At 50.1% G+C, this 16597-nt stretch overlaps 1 protein-coding gene across 4 annotated transcripts in view; it reads right to left on the bottom strand.

Moving 5' to 3' along the window:
- The window catches only part of SS18 (SS18 subunit of BAF chromatin remodeling complex), a 54743-nt gene that overhangs the window by 18086 nt on the left and 20060 nt on the right, over nt 1–16597 (bottom strand). For all 4 annotated transcript variants that reach the window (XM_054179654.1, XM_054179656.1, XM_054179657.1 and 1 more), the window contains exons 4-5: nt 14294–14447; nt 9677–9898 (exon numbers count right to left, since the gene is read on the bottom strand). In XM_054179654.1, coding sequence (XP_054035629.1) covers nt 9677–9898; nt 14294–14447 — 376 coding nt within the window. The remainder of the gene's footprint in view (nt 1–9676; nt 9899–14293; nt 14448–16597) is intronic.

Here is a 16597-nt window from a genome sequence, read left to right as displayed (position 1 = left end):
CACCTCCAGCTTAAACCATCCCTGGCACTGAGACTGTGTCCTCTTGTTCTGGTGCTGGGTGCCTGGGAGAAGAGACCAACCCCCACCTGGCTACAACCTCCCTTCAGGGAGTAGGAGAGAGCAAGAAGGTCTCCCCTGAGCCTCCTCTTCTCCAGGCTAAGCAACACCAGCTCCCTCAGCCTCTCCTCACAGGGCTGTGCTCCGAACCTCTCCCCAGCCTCATTGCCCTTCTCTGGTCACATTCAAGTATCTCAATATCCCTGAAGAGGGTTACAAGCAAGCTGGAGAGGGTCTTTTTGCAAGGGCTTGTAGTAACAGGATGAGGGGCAATGGACTGAAGGTGGAAGAGGAGAGATTTAGACTGAAGATTAGGAAGAAATTCTTTCCAGTGAGGGTGGTGAGACTCTGGCACAGGTTGCCCAGGGAGGTTGGATGCCCCTTCCCTGGAGGCATTCAAGGCCAGGCTGGATGAGTCTTTGAGCAAGCTGGGCTGGTGGGAGGTGTCCCTGCCCATGGCAGGGGGGTTGAAACTGGATAATTAAGATCCCTTCCAACCCAACCCATTCTATGCATCTAGGAGTGCTGTAATTATTTTTCCACTTTAGCAAAGCCCTATTTTGGTTTGTGATCTTCTGAACAAGTAGGTAATTGAGATCATTCCATTCCACTGCTCCTCTGCTTGGAGCTACTGAGAAACATTAGGCAGCACTGGGGGAAGGCAGGCAGGGGGAAGGGGGGAAGGGAGGAAGGGAGGGAGGAAGGAAAGAAGGGAAGGAAGGGAAGGGAGGGAAGGGAGGGAAGGGAGGGAAGGGAGGGAAGGGAGGGAAGGAAGGGAAGGAAGGGAAGGAAGGGAAGGAAGGGAAGGAAGGGAAGGAAGGGAAGGAAGGGAAGGAAGGGAAGGAAGGGAAGGAAGGGAAGGAAGGGAAGGAAGGGAAGGGGGAAGGAAAAGGGAAGAAAAACTTGTTGCTGCAACATTCCTAGATCTCAGGAAAGCTTGTTAATTAACAATATTAATATTAGTCACAATACAATGTGATAAAATGTGTTGGGTCCCCATGGTGCAATGCAGAGGTTTGCTGTTTGCTTTTTAAATTAGAACTTCATTAAGGCTTTGTAGAAGCCACTCTGAGAATTCACTGCCCTGGATCAGCCTTGTGGGTTGTGCTCACAACACAGAGTGCCTGGCTACCTTCCAGTCTGCTTCACTTCTCTCCCTGACTCAGAAGATAAAGCTACAAGAATGGTAGGGTATGGTACAAGAAGATATGGTATCCCCCCCAGTTTAGGAAAGATGGTGAGGTGCTGGAAGGTGTCCAGAGAAGGGCAACAAAGCTGGGGAGGGGTCTGGAGCACAGCCCTGTGAGGAGAGGCTGAGGGACCTGGGGCTGCTTAGCCTGCAGAAGAGAAGGCTCAGGGGAGACCTTCTTGCTGTCTGCAACTCCCTGAAGGGAGGTTGTAGCCAGGTGGGAGTTGGTCTCTTCTCCCAGGCAGCCAGCACCAGAACAAGAGGACACAGTCTCAAGCTGTGCCAGGAGAGGTTTAGGCTGGAGGTGAGGAGAAAGTTCTTCCTAGCAAGAGAGATTGGCCATTGGAATGTGCTGCCCAGGGAGGTGGTAGAGTCACCATCCCTGGAGGTGCTCAAGAGGGGATTGGAGACATGGCACTTGGAGCTATGGTTTAGTAGTCATGAGGTGTTGGGTGACAGCTTGGACTTGATGATCTCTAAGGTCTTTCCCAACCTTATTGATTCTATGGTTCTAAGACCTTGAAAACTGAAAGAGCTCTGAAAATTGAGTGGAATTTTTGTGAGTGTATAGGATTGAAACTGTCAAATCTCAGTCTCCAAATGACCAAGTCAACATCATCTTCCCATTTAGGATTCACTTGTCAAGAATAAAACTAGTTCTCCCCCCTCCCTCACCCCAAGCAACATGCAACACCCATGAAATACTGGGCAGGCTGGCACCTCAGAGCCCTGCACCAGTGAGGGAAGTGGTGGCTCCATGAGCACCATGGACAGAGCCACCTCTGCTGGGCCTGGAGCCCTGCACTGCAGCACAAACCACTCAGCTGGTGCCTGCAGTTCTCTCGCTGGCAAAGGGCTTCACTGTAGGCAGCCTCAGTGCTGGGGTTACCAGGTCTGTTCTTGGTACAGCTTTGAGTACTCTGCTGGGGAGATCCAGTGTGCTGTTCAGACAGCAATGTAGCCCTGCCACAGGGTGCTGCACCTGTGGGAGACACTGGAACCCGCAGTCCCTTCTACTAAATTCTTTTCTTCAAGCACCCCTGGCAAGGGAATGGAATCCCAGCAAAAGGATCTGAGAGCAAAGCTGCTGAGATGGCCAAGCCCTGATTTCCTGGTCCTCTCTACTGAAGTATTTGAATTCTATTGTTTTTATTAAAATCATAGAATCAATAAGGTTGGAAAAGACCTCAGAGATCATCCAGTCCAACCTGTCACCCAACACCTCATGACTACTAAACCATGGCACCAAGTGCCACATTCAATCCCCTCTTGAACACCTCCAAGGATGGTGACTCCACAACCTCCCTGGGCAGCACATTCCAATCTTCTCTCTTGCTGGGAAGAACTTTCTCCTCACCTGCAGCCTAAAGCCTCCCCTGGCACAGCTTGAGATTGTGTCCTCTTGTTCTGGTGCTGGGTACCTGGGAGAAGAGACCAACTCCCACCTGGCTACAACCTCCCTTCAGGGAGTTGGAGAGAGCAAGAAGGCCTCCCCTGAGCCTCCTCTTCTCCAGGCTAAGCAACCCCAGCTCCCTCAGCCTCTCCTCACAGGGCTGTGCTCCAGACCCCTCCCCAGCCTCGTTGCCCTTCTCTGGACACCTTCAAGTCTCTCAATGTCCTTCTTAAACTGAGGAGCCCAGAACTGAACACAGGACTCAAGGTGTGGCCTAACCAGTGCTGAGCACAGGGCACAATGACTTCCCTGCTCCTGCTGGCCACACTCTTCCTGATACAGGCTGGGATGCCACTGGCCTCCTTGGCCACCTGGGCACACTGCTGGCTCCTGTTCAGCTGCATTTCATCAATAAACACTTAGCAATGAAAAAGAGCAAGAGAAGCATAGCTCAAACTCATAACTGCTGAAAGAATGGAAAAATTCTCAACCTAAGGGGGTAACATTTGGCAACCTTGGTTACCCAATGTGAAAGCTCTCTCTGCCCCAAGATCCATTCCCAGATACCTCTGCCTGCACAAGATCCATCCAACAGAAATAAAGAGGAACTTCCACACAGGTTTCAGGTTCCAGAAAACTGTGCTTACATCTCCCTTCTGGAAGTCAAAACCTGGCAAGCCTGGAAATCCTTCACTCCACAGGAGCAGCCTCCACACCATGGATGAAATGCATCCCTGAGAAGGGAGTTTCTTCCACATGCACTCAGCTCCTGCAGCTTTCTGTCTTTTCCAAAAAGGCAGCCAACATTCCCTGGGGATGGCCCAGGCTGCTACAGCAGCTTTTTCATTAGGGTAGGACAGGATAGGATAGGATAGGATAGGATAGGATAGGATAGGATAGGATAGGATAGGGTAGGACAGGGTAGGACAGGGTAGGACAGGGTAGGACAGGGTAGGACAGGGTAGGGTAGGGTAGGGCAGGGTAGGACAGGGTAGGGTAGGGCAGGGTAGGACAGGGCAGGGTAGGACAGGACAGGGTAGGACAGGGTAGGACAGGGTAGGGTAGGGTAGGATAGGATAGGATAGGATAGGATAGGATAGGATAGGATAGGATAGGATAGGATAGGATAGGATAGGGTAGGATAGGGTAGGATAGGGTAGGATAGGGTAGGATAGGATAGGATAGGATAGGATAGGATAGGATAGGATAGGATAGGATAGGATAGGATAGGATAGGATAGACCAGGTTGGAAAAGACCCTTGAGATCATCAAGTCCAACCTATCACCCAACACTACCCAACCTCCCAGGGCAACCTGTTCCAGTGTCTCACCACGCTCACTGGGAAGAATTTCTTGCTCATCTCCAGTCTAAATCTCTGCTCCTCCAGCTTCAATCCATCCCATCTCATCCTATCACTACAAGCCCTTGTAAAAAGTCCCTTCCTGGCTCTCCTGCAGCCCCCTTTCAGGTACTGGAAGGCTGCTCTAAGGTCTCCCTGAAGACTTCTCTTCTCCAGGCTGAATAGCCTCAACTCTCCCAGCCTGTCCCCATAGGGGAGGTGCTCCAGCCCTCTGTGAATCTTTGTGGCCTCCTCGGACCCTGCTCCATCAGTTCCATGTCTTTCTGGGGCTGGGGGCACCACAGCTGGATAGGATGGGATAGGATGGGATAGGATGGGATAAGACCAGGTTGGAAAAGACCTTTGAGCCTAACCTATCAACCAACACTATCCAATCAACTAAACCATGGCACCAAGTGCCTCACCCAGGCTCTTTCTAAACACCTCCTGGGATGGTGACTCCACCACCTCCCTGGGCAGCACATCCCAATGGCCAACAGCTCTCTCTGGGAAGAACCTTCTCCTCACCTCCAGCCTAAACCTCCCCTGGTGCAGCTTGAGACTGTGTCCTCTTGTTCTGGTGCTGCTTGCCTGGCAGAAGAGACCAACCCCCACCTGGCTACAACCTCCCTTCAGGTAGTTGCAGACAGCAAGAAGGTCTCCCCTGAGCCTCCTCTTCTCCAGGCTAAACAACCCCAGCTCCCTCAGCCTCTCCTCACAGGGCTGTGCTCCAGACCCCTCCCCAGCTTTGTTGCCCTTCTCTGGACACCTTCCAGCAAGTCAACATCTTTCCTAAACTGAGGGACCCAGAACTGGACACAGGACTCAGGGTGTGGCCTAAGCAGTGCTGAGCACAGGGGCACAGTGACCTCCCTGCTCCTGCTGGATGCAGCACACCAGAGCAGAGGGACAGAATCCACTCCCTTGTCCTGCTGGTCACACCACATGCTTTTACTCAACAGCCCTGGTCTCAGGCAGCACACAGCAGAGATTAGTCACTGGAAAGCCATTCTGGTGTTTTGTTTCCTCCTCATTGTTCATGTGAGATGCCAAGGCCAGGCACTGAAGACAGAGTTCTTAACTGACTCATGGGTTTTCCATGGCACTCAACTCAAATGGCCACATCTCCATAATGAATAGACCTTCACAACACCCCTGTGAAATCAGATGGTATCATATAACCTTACCAATCAAACTCATTCCTCTACAGATGGGGAACCCATGCAGGGAAAAATTAAGGTCAAAAACATCTCCTAAATTTTAACAGCCAACTTGAGATGCTAAGACCTTATCCAGCAGAATTTTTAGCATTATAATTACCTAGTGCTGTTATTAACTGATTGCTGCAGGAGGATCTCTCATCCTCATTATGGATCAGCTTTTCATAACACAAAGAAACAAAACGTGCCAGCTGTGTGCCCAGGTGGCCAAGAAGGCCAACAGCATCCTGGCCTGGATCAGCAACAGTGTGGCCAGCAGGAGTAGGGCAGTGATTTAAGAAGGATATTGAGACACTTTAATGTGTCCAGAGAAGGGCAAGGAGGCTGGGGAGAGGTCTGGAGCATAGCCCTGTGAGGAGAGGCTGAGGGAGCTGGAGTTGCTTAGCCTGCAGAAGAGGAGGCTCAGGGGAGACCTTCTTGCTCTCTCCAACTCCCTGAAGAGAGGTTGTAGCCAGGTGGGGGTTGGTCTCTTCTCCAAGGCAAGCAGCACCAGATCAAGAGGACACAGTCTCAAGCTGTGCCAGGGGAGGTTTAGGCTGGATAGCAGGAGGAAGTTCTTCTCAGAAAGAGTAATTGGCCATTGGAATGTGCTGCCCATGGAGGTGGTGGAGTCAGCATCCCTGGAGGTGTTCAAGAAAGGCTTGGATGTGACACTTGAAGCCACAGTTTAGTTAGTCAGGAGGTGCTGGGTGGTAAGTTGGACTTGGTGATCTCTGAGGTCTTTTCCAACCTTATTGATTCTATGATTGTCCCCCTGTACAGGCTACAAGCTTGCTGGGGAGGGATGTATTGCAAGGGCTTGTGGTGACAGGATGAGGGGCAATGGATTGAAGCTGGAAGAGGGAGATGAGACTGGAGATGAGGAAGAAATTCTTTCCAGTGAGAGTGGTGAGACACTGGCACAGGTTGCCCAGGGAGGCTGTGGATGTCCCCTCCCTGGAGGTGTTCAAGGCCAGGCTGGATGAGGCTGTGGGCAAGCTGTGCTGATGATGGTGTCCCTAGAGCCCATGGCAGGGCAGTTGGAACTAAATGATCTTTAAGGTCCCTTCCAACCCAAACCAGTCCATGATTCTGTGAACCTGTGAATTTGCTCTTGTTCTCAAGCCTACAATTTGGTTAGATTCTGCTTTCTTCTTTATTCCCCAAAGCCACTTCAGACCTGTTATTTGCTCAGAGCAGAAACCTTTTAAGTATCTTTCTGCCTAATTTCTAATGAACAATTTTCAAGTCTGACAGAGCCCTGGAAGTACAGCAGGGGAATACTGTAAGGAAAAGGAAAGAGCACCACTCTGAGCTGGAATAATCACTAGTCCTAAAGTGTAAAGCAGCCAAAGCAAGCTGTTTTTTTTCCACAGAGTGACTTAGTGGATGGCTGCCTCCCTCACACAGAGCTACTCACTCACTGCTAGCTCCCTGCAGCCAAGAGATTTCAGCTGCACAGGACTTCCCTACAGCACCTCACAACTTCTACAGAAGAACTCCAGAATGCACAGGTAACTTGTGAGTTCAGGAAGGCAGAAACATTCCCACTTGTGATGGTGTCCTCTGCTGAGGGTCTCCTCTGTTCTCTCTGCTGCTAAATTTCAAGGAACATGCCACTAACAATGCAGCCAGGGATGGACTCCCCACTTCCACCAGTGGTAGGACAACTGCTAAGGCAGCTGTCTCCCCTTGACTCATTTTGGGTGTCTCATCTTTTGTCTCTTCTAAACCTTCCTGTCATCTACATTCCAGTACCTGTGATACACCTTAGAGCAGCCTTCCAGTACCTGAAGGGAGCCTACAAGAAAGCTGGGAAGAAACTTTTTACAAGGGTCTGTGGTTATAGGATGAGGGGGAATGGATTGCAGCTGGAAAAAAGGGCAGATTTAGACTGGAGAATAGGAAGAAATTCTTGCCAGTGAGGGTGGGCAGACACTGGAACAGGTTGCCCAGGGAAGCTGTGGATGCCCCTTCCCTGGAGGTGTTCAGGGCCAGGTTGGTTGAGGCCTTCAGCAACCTGGGCAACAACTGCACAATGCAGTGGGGCTGGCACTAGCTGACCTTCAAGGTCCCTTTCAACCTAAACATGTCTATGAATCTCTGAATCTAATAATGGAACTGACCAGTATGACCTGGTCTGTTTGCAAACCCTAGGCACAAATGATATCTGTGTGACAAAGTGGAGCTTTGGTCTGCAGAGAGGACATACTGCAGCAAGAAGAATCTAGGTCACTGGAGGATTAATTTTTCCACAGTGCTCAGGGAGGGAGCTCATTAAGAACAAAAGAGTTTTTTCCCCCAGAATCAGAAAAGGGGCAAAAACCTCAGCTCAAGTAGCATCCTTCAGCTAATGCATCCAGAAGAGCTCACAAATATTAGGAGGGCTGTGGCTAGTAGGTTGAGAGAGGTTCTCCTGCCCCTCTAATCTGCCCTGGTGAGGCCACATCTGGAATGCTGTGCCCAGTTCTGGGCTTCTCAGTTCAAGGAAGACCTCAGGGAACTGCTTGAAATAGTCCAGCACAGAGCCACAAAGATGCTGATAAGAGTGGAACATGTCTCTCATGAGGACAGGCTGAGGGAGCTGGGGCTCTTTAGCTCAGAGCAGAGAAGCCTGAGGGGTGCCCTCATCTGTAGATAAAGCTGTGCAGGGCAGTGTCAGGAGGGCAGAGCCAGGCTCTGCTCAGGGATGTCCAATGACAGGACAACAGGCACTGGGGGCAAACTGGATGGAGCAGAGGAGGCTCCTTGTGGTCTTAAAGAAAAACCTTTTCCTCTGTGAAAGTGACAGAGCCTTAGAACAGACTCTCCAGAGAGGTTGTGGAGTCTCCTTCTCTGGAGACTTTCAAAACCTACCTGGATGTGTTCCTGTGTGACCTGCCTCTGCTGAGGTCCCTTCCAAGCCCCACCACTCTGTGACATTGGGCAAATCCCACACTTGCTGTGATCAGAGCAGATGCATTTGTTTGCACAAAGCTGTGCAGAGGTTTTTAGCAGGTGGTGTGTCCAGACCCAGTGTAGGAACAGACACCACAGGCAAGCTGTGAAGCTTGCAAAGCACGTTCCTGAAGGCAGGCAGTGGATAACCAAATTGGCTAACTTCAGTCTGCTGTGACTCCAGGGCAACATTTTAATTCTGCAGTGTCCCTGTACCTCAGTGAGGATGTCAACAGGCTACATCATCTGTTTATGCTCTGCCAATATGCTAGATACAAGACTTGTGTTGGATTTTTCTATATGCACAAGGGACAAGGACTTCTCCTGAAAACAGTAGGGAGTAGAGGATGCATTCCTGGAACTGACTTTTACTTCTTTAAGATGAAGCAGACATACCATGCCAAAGCAGCATGCTCCAGAGAACAAAGATTAACTAGGTATAAAAATCTGAGGGCTGCCTGACTTCAAATTCTCTATTTGTGCAGAAGCCTGAACATTAGAATCAACCAGGTTGGAAAAGACCTCAAAGATCATCCAGTCCAACCTGTCACCCAACACCTCATGACTACTAAACCATGGCACCAAGTGCCACATCCAATCCCCTCTTGAGCACCTCCAGGGACTGGGACTCCACCACCTCCCTGGGTAGCACATCCCAATGGCCAATCTCTCTTTCTAGGAAGAACTTTCTCCTCACCTCCAGCCTAAACCCTCCCCTGGCACAGCTTGAGATTGTGTCCTCTTGTTGTAGTGCTGCTTGCCTGGCAGAAGAGACCAACCCCCACCTGGCTACAACCTCCCTTCAGGGAGTTGCAGACAGCAATGAGGTCTCCCCTGAGCCTCCTCTTCTCCAGGCTAAGCAACCCCAGCTCTCTCAGCCTCTCCTCACAGGGCTGTGCTCCAGACCCCTCCCCAGCTTTGTTGCCCTTCTCTGGACACCTTCAAGTCTCTCAATGTCCTTCTTAAACTGAGGGGCCCAGAACTGGACACAGGACTCAAGGTGTGGCCTCAGCAGTGCTGAGCACAGGGCACAATGACTTCCCTGCTCCTGCTGGCCACACTCTTCCTGATACAGGCAAGGAAGCCATTGGCCTCCTTGGCCACCTGGGCACACTTTTGGCTCATGTTCAGCAGCATTTCATCAATAAACACTTAGCAATGAAAAAGAGAAAGAGAAACATAGCTCAAACTCATAACTGCTGAAAGAAGGGAAAAATTCTCAACCTAAGGGGGTAACATTTGGCAACCTTGGTTACCCAATGTGAAAGCTCTCTCTGCCCCAAGATCCATTCCCAGATACCTGAAAACAGTTCAGTGTCTGCAAACAATGAGGAAGACAGTGATACATGGCAGAAAGGAGGTGCAGAGTCCTCAAAACATGGGTACAAATGCATTCAGACAAGGCAATCTGAAAGCAAAAGATCTTGAAAGAAACAATCCTCCCATGGCAAGCAGGGTGGAGCAGAAGATCTCCAAGGACCCTCCCAACCTAAGCCATTTCACCATGAATCTGTAGGTGAGAGACTCCCTTTGTCCAGAAGCTAACAAGCACCTCACTTACCTTGGTTGGGTTGCATGTTCATGTTTGGTCTGGGACCATAGTTGCCCATGGGCTGTCCCTGGCTCATAGTCATCTGATTCTGCACTGGCATGCTCTGTGAGGATGGCACTGAGTGGTTATAGCCGCCCATGGACCCGTGGCTGCTTGAAGGCATGTTCATGGAACTGTTTGTCATATTGAGCTGGTTGGGTCCAGGTCCTTGCATAGGCATATGGTTAGGTCCTTCAGAAAGAAAGAACAGGGGGAAAAGAGGCTACATTAAGCATCACAAAGCAAGAAAATACAGTCATAATCACAGAACTAAATTAAAGTCATTACAGACAATGGCAGGAAAACAAAGCTAAACCCCAGACTTTGCTCATGACTTCCCAACTGGACAACATGGCCTGACCATCAGCAGGCACCTCTTTTAATCCCATCAACCCCTCCCTCCACTCCCAGCCCCCTGGAAGCACCTACTCAAATAAGCCCTTCCCCAAATCCTGAGATGGTATTGTAAGAGCCTGCACTCTCTTTCTTCCAGGCTGGTCAACTGGTGGTTGTCAACCTTGGATTCTCTTGGATTGCACACTTGTGCCTTTGTCACAGAATCATAGCATCAATAGGGTTGGAAAAGACCTCAAAGATCATCGAGTCCAACCTGTCACCCAACACCTCATGACTACTAAACCATGGCACCAAGTGCCACATCCAATCCCCTCTTGAACACCTCCAGGGACAGTGACTCCACCACCTCCCTGGGCAGCACATTCCAATGGCTAACAACTCTCTCTGGGAAGAACTTTCTCCTTACCTCCAGCCTAAACTTCCCCTGGCACAGCTTGAGACTGTGTCCTCTTGTTCTGGTGCTGCTTGTCTGGGAGGAGACCAACCCCCACCTGGCTACAACCTCCCTTCAGGGAGTTGCAGACAGCAATGAGGTCTCCCCTGAGCCTCCTCTTCTCCAGGCTAAGCAACCCCAGCTCCCTCAGCCTCTCCACACAGGGCTGTGCTCCAGACCCCTCCCCATCTTTGTTGCCCTTCCCTGGACACCTTCAAGTCTCTCAATGTCCTTCTTAAATTGAGGAGCCCAGAACTGGACACAGGACTCAAGGTGTGGCCTAACCAGTGCTGAGCACAGGGCACAATGACTTCCCTGCTCCTGCTGGCTACACTATTCCTGATGCAGACCAGGATGCCATTGGCCTTCTTGGCCCCCTGGGCACACTGCTGGCTCATGTTCAGCTGCTGTCAACCAGTACCCCCAGCTCCCTTTCTGCCTGGCTGCTCTCACCCACTCTGACCCCAGCCTGTAGCACTGCCTGGGGTTGTTGAGGCCAAAGTGCAGCACCTGGCACTTGGACTTGTTGAATACCATCCTGTTGGACTCTGCCCATCTGTCCAGCCTGGCAAGGTCCCTCTGCAGACCCCTTCTTCCCTCTAACAGATCAACTCCTGCTCCCAGCTTGGTGTCATCTGCAAACTTACTGATGACTGACTCAATCCCCTCATCCAGATCATCAATAAAGATATTGAACAGGACGGGGCCCAGAACTGATTATTCCTTTTGGACAGATCCTGTCTCCAGATGTTTCAGGCTTTGTATCTGGGTTTCTATTACAAAGTGTCTATGCAACTTTAGAGCTCTACAAAGAGAAAGCAGAAGCATCCACTGCAGGAGTTACAATAAGGACATGCCTAGGAACTACAGAAAAGCTCACGTGCAGGCAGACTAGCAAACACCCAAAACAAAACACCACTCAGCTCTCCACTTAACAAGATGATCCTGATGCCCCTTTTTCAGTGCCTAGCTATGAAATGATTTTAGCTTGCCTTTGTGACATTAGAGATGCCCTCAATCCTAAGCTGTTTATCTTCACATCCTCAGAGACAACCTTAGACAGGCAAGGGAAGGGACTGACATTCCAGAAAGGGAATGTGTTGGAGGAAAGTCGAAATGAAAGCTTGGTTGGGAAGTGTGTTTAAGTATCTGTCTAGGTGAATACCAAAACAAACCTATTTACCTTTCCCCCCATTTTCCTAAGAGCTCTTTTCTTGCTCTATCTAATTACAAAATATGTATGTTTAAGGAGTGACTTCTCTCCCCCGTGGCTCTGCACTGAAGTCATTAGGCTCACATTGTGACTTGGTAATCCTTCTCCTTGGAAAAGATCATTATAATAACAATAATATGATTACACCAGAGGGTCAAAGGGACTGATTTGTGAGAGGCAATGCTATTCTCCATGGGAGCTGATGGATCTTAGATGGATAGAGGACTCTACAACCAGAATCTCTCTGCCCTACTTAGGGAGCAGCATGTATTGCTCTTTTCCACTTCCAAACACAGCCCATGACCAACGTGGTGATGGAACTCAGCTCTTCTCTAGATCATTTATTTCACTTCTTACACACAGCCTCTGCAGGCTAGTCAGTTTCTCTTCTCAGAAAAGCTGCAACTATCAGGTCCATTGGATCAAGATTTGCACAGAAAGTAGACTGGCCACCAGCTGGATGTGGTGCTGAATGGTGCCACATCCAGCTGGCAGCCAGTCACTAGTGGTGTGCCCCAGGGATCAGTGCTGGCCCCATGCTCTTTAACACCTTGATTGAGGATCTGGATGAGGGCATTGAGTCCATCATCAGTAAATTTGCAGATGACACCAAGCTGGGGGCAGGAGTTGATCTGCTGGAGGGTAGAGAGGCTCTGCAGAGGGACCTCGACAGGCTGGACAGATGGGCAGAGTCCAAGGGCATGAGATTTAACACATCCAAGTGCCGGGCTCTGCACATTGGCCACAGCAACCCCAGGCAGTGCTACAGGCTGGGGTCAGAGTGGCTGAGAGCAGCCAGGCTGAAAGGGACCTGGGGGTACTGGTCGATGGTAGGCTGAACATGAGCCTGCAGTGTGCCCAGGCAGCCAAGAGGGCCAATGGCATCCTGGCCTGCATCAGGAAGAGTGTGGCCAGCAGGAGCAGGGAGGTCATTCTGCCCCTGTACACTGCACTGGTTAGGCCACACCTCGAGTCCTGTGTCCAGTTCTGGGCTCCTCAGTTTAGGAAGGAGGTTGACTTGCTGGAGCATGTCCAGAGAAGGGCAACAAAGCTGGTGAGGGGCTTGGAACACAGCCCTGTGAGGAGAGGCTGAGGGAGCTGGGGTTGCTTAGCCTGGAGAAAAGGAGACTCAGAGGTGACCTTCTTGCTCTCTACAACTACCTGAAGGGAGGTTGTAGACAGGCAGAGGTTGGTCTCTTCTCCCAGGCACCCAGCACCAGAACAAGAGGACACAGTCTCAAGCTGTGCCAGGGGAAGTTTAGGCTGGAGGTTAGGAAGAAGTTCCACACAGAGAGAGTGATTGCCCACTGGGATGTGCTGCCTGGGGAGGTGGTGGAGTCACCATCATTGGAGGAGTTCAGAAGGAGACTTGATGGGGTGCTTGGTGCCATGGCTTAGTTGATTAGGTGCTGTTGGATAACAAGTTGGACTCCATGATCTTGAAGGTCTCTTCCAACCTGGTTTATTTTATTCTATTCTAGACTACAACAATAATTTTTTACTTTCCACAGAGTTTTGCACAGTTAGTTACTGTCATGAAGCTTATCCTTGTGACCATCTTTATCCTTGTAACCCCTGAGAGATGAATTTTTCAGAGCAGTTTCCTTTCTTGGAAGAATCAATACCCTGAAGAGCTTTGGTAGTAGAATTTCCTCCATACAAAAAAAAACCCAGACCCAAAGGTGTCCTGAACAAAAGCAATCCTGGGAATGCAACTTCAAGCTGAAAGCCAATTCACATGAAAGAGGCTGTATAACTTCAGGAGTGGAAATTCCAGGCAAACAGCCTCTCTATAAAGAAGCAGCCTCATCCAGGGCCTCCTCCAGGGCCTCCTCCAGGCTGATCTGAGTGCTGAAGGGAATAGCTACCCCAGAGCTAGAACTGACTGCTAGGTACAACGGTGGGCTTTTACCAGGTCGTTTCACTGCTTTGTTTCTGACTTGCCAAGCACTTTGCTTTTTATTACCAACCAGGATGGCATAAAAATCTGAGCTCACATTTACACCTAGAACAACAACCTGGAGGCCATTTCTTTCCAAAACCCCCTTCCGACTCAACCCATCCTCTCCAAGAGAGAACACAGAGGATTAGTGGAAGCTGCATGACTTTCTGGAGAAAAGCAACCTTCTGTTGGGTTTTGTTTTTTTCCCCTCTCTGTAACATTTATTTACATTCAAACACCCTCTCCAAGATGTATCTCTTTCACTATGATCTAATTATTTAGCTACAACGATTTCACACACTCCTTTGACGGAAGGATTTGTGTGCACTCAGCCACAGGCCACTACCTTTCCCCAACAAGCCTTCTAAAGCCAGCTGTGCTGCATGGTTTCAAACAGACTAAATTTAGCCAGTTCTGTTCATCAGAGGAATGCTGTGTGTCAGCTACATCAAAGCCCAAGGGCAGCCTGATAAACACTGAATACAGGTCACGTAGCTCTGTAGCTAACAAACTCTAAGAGAGCTTGTACTCGGGGGCATTCAAAGCAGTTTTGTCATCAACAATCTAGTATCCCTCGAGCCCCCATGTCGTTTCAGTTGCCAGGCAACGCTGGTGTTAATGTCTTAGAGGAGAAAAACTTACCAGGCATCTGGCCGTTCATCTGGCTCTGCATGTGTGGTGCAGGAGGGCCCCCACCTACCATCGCCTCTGAAGACATGTTGTGGGAGCGCGGCGGCGGGGGAGGGCCGCTCTGACTCATCCCTCCCGGACCCATAGGCATATTCTGTGTGGGTGGCTGGAAGGAGACAGTTTAGTCAAACAGGAGAAGCAGTTAGGCTGACAAATAGATTCTATGTACATATGCTGCAGCGCTTCCTATACCGCTCAGGCACGCTGAAAGCCCTTCCCAGCCCTTTCTGGCATCTTTAACTCCTCCCCACGTGAATCTCTGGCAAGAGGCTGACAGTTCAATCAATTTGGGTCTGCAGACAGCACCGCAGCACCCTGAAGCACGCTTCAAAACACACCAAAATAACAAATCAATGCCTCATTCAACAATGACACCTGAAGAGATTCAGGTTGTTGGGAGTTCCTCCCTTCCCACGAACACACGAAGCAGCGTTCGGCGAGCAGCGAGACAACAACTCTCCCCCTGTAATTCTCTCACATCAACGATCTGTTGCTGTTCACAGACCTTGCAGCAGGACAGAACAGGTACAGCAAGAGATGGAAGCCTCGCAGACCAGCCAAAAACATTGGCACCTAGGTGTGGTAAAGCCTCAGCCGCCTCTTCCCCTCTCCCCGCCGAAGCGCTGAAGGCTCCGTTCCTCGTTCCCTGCCAAATGCCCCCCACAGACTGCAAGCACATTAGTGCTGGCCTCCAAAGGTCCAGAGACAGCTGCCTAGAAAGGATGTTTTTGGCAAACTTCCTAATGAAATTGTGAGGAAAATAACTGAATAACCTTGAGAGTTCAAAGAGGGAGAGCAAGAAAAACAATAAATACAAGGGGGAATTCACTCCTAGGTTCTACTGAGGGCAGCGCAAGGAGGCACAGCTTCCTTTCTCTGTTAAAAACACCCCAGAGACTGCAGGATCCTGCTCACATTCCTCAGCCAAGTGCTCTCAGGAGAATAAAGATCTCTGAGAGAGCCATGCCTGGGTTTCTGCATTTGAGGACCCACTCTGAAAGGGCAGAGCTAGCCATCCAAACCCCTTGCTATGACACAACTGTGTGGGTCTTGTTCAACGTTCCTCTTTACAGGAAGAGCCAAAGGAGTGAATCCTAAAGTTCCTGTGCAGCCCAGTTCCCCTTACACCTATGGCTACTCACCAGGAGGTTTGTAAACCATAAAATCATAGAATTGTTTGGGCTGGAAAGGACCTCCAAGATTGAGCCAAACCATCAGCCTAACACCACCACAGCTGCCCAGGGAGGTGGTGGAGTCACTGTCCCCAGAGGTGCTTAACAAACCTGTGGCACTTGGGGACATGTTTAATGGCCATGGTGGTGTTAGGTCACTGACTGGACTTGATGATCTTAGAGAGCTTTCCAGCTGTAACAATTCTAGGGTTCTTCATCATCAGCAGAAGCAGCAAAAGGTATGAAAGGTAAGAGTGAAAGGCAACTCTATTCTCTGAACATTTTTACTGAAACAGAATAGACTAGAATAGACTAGACTAGAATAGAACAGACCAGAACAGAAGAGGTTGGAAAAGACCTTCAAGATTATTGAGTCCAACCTATCATCCAGCACCATCTGATCAACTAAACCACGGCACCAAGTGCCTCAGCCAGGCTCTTTTTAAACACTTCCAGTGATGGTGACTCCACCACTTCCCTGGGCAGCACATTCCAATGGGCAATCACTCTCTCTGGGAAGAATTTTTCCTCACACGCAGCCTAACCCTCCCCTGGCACAGCTTGAGACTGTGTCCTCTTGTTCTGGTGCTGCTTGCCTGGGAGAAGAGACCAACCCCCACCTGGCTACAACCTCCCTTCAGGGAGTTGTAGACAGCAAGAAGGTCTCTCCTGAGCCTCCTCTTCTCCAGGCTAAGCAATCCCAGCTCCCTCAGCCTCTCCTCCCAGGGCTGTGCTCCAAACCCCTCCCCAGCTTTGTTGCCCCTCTCTGGACACCTTCCAGCAACTCCACATCTTTCTTCCTCCTCCCCTAGCGAGCAAGCAAAGGCAGCTTCAGCTGTTTTCCTTCCCTTCACCTTCAAAAGCTATCATCCTACTTTTGCATCTAACAGAAATTATCCCAAACTGACAGACAGAGAAACAAACAAACACCCCCCAGAAAACAGAGAGACTCTGTTCAGTTTTCATGTGGAAGTGTATTTTGGCAGAGAGGTAAAACCAACACGCTTGGTACCTCCACATGAGCAGCCAGAGCTCAGAGTGTGACAACAGCCCCATGTCAGCAGGCAGCAAAGCCAAAAACCCA

This window comes from Dryobates pubescens, chromosome 3 (genome assembly GCF_014839835.1).
Source record: "Dryobates pubescens isolate bDryPub1 chromosome 3, bDryPub1.pri, whole genome shotgun sequence".
Lineage (NCBI taxonomy): Eukaryota > Metazoa > Chordata > Aves > Piciformes > Picidae > Dryobates > Dryobates pubescens.
This window is presented reverse-complemented; position numbering and strand designations above follow the sequence as displayed.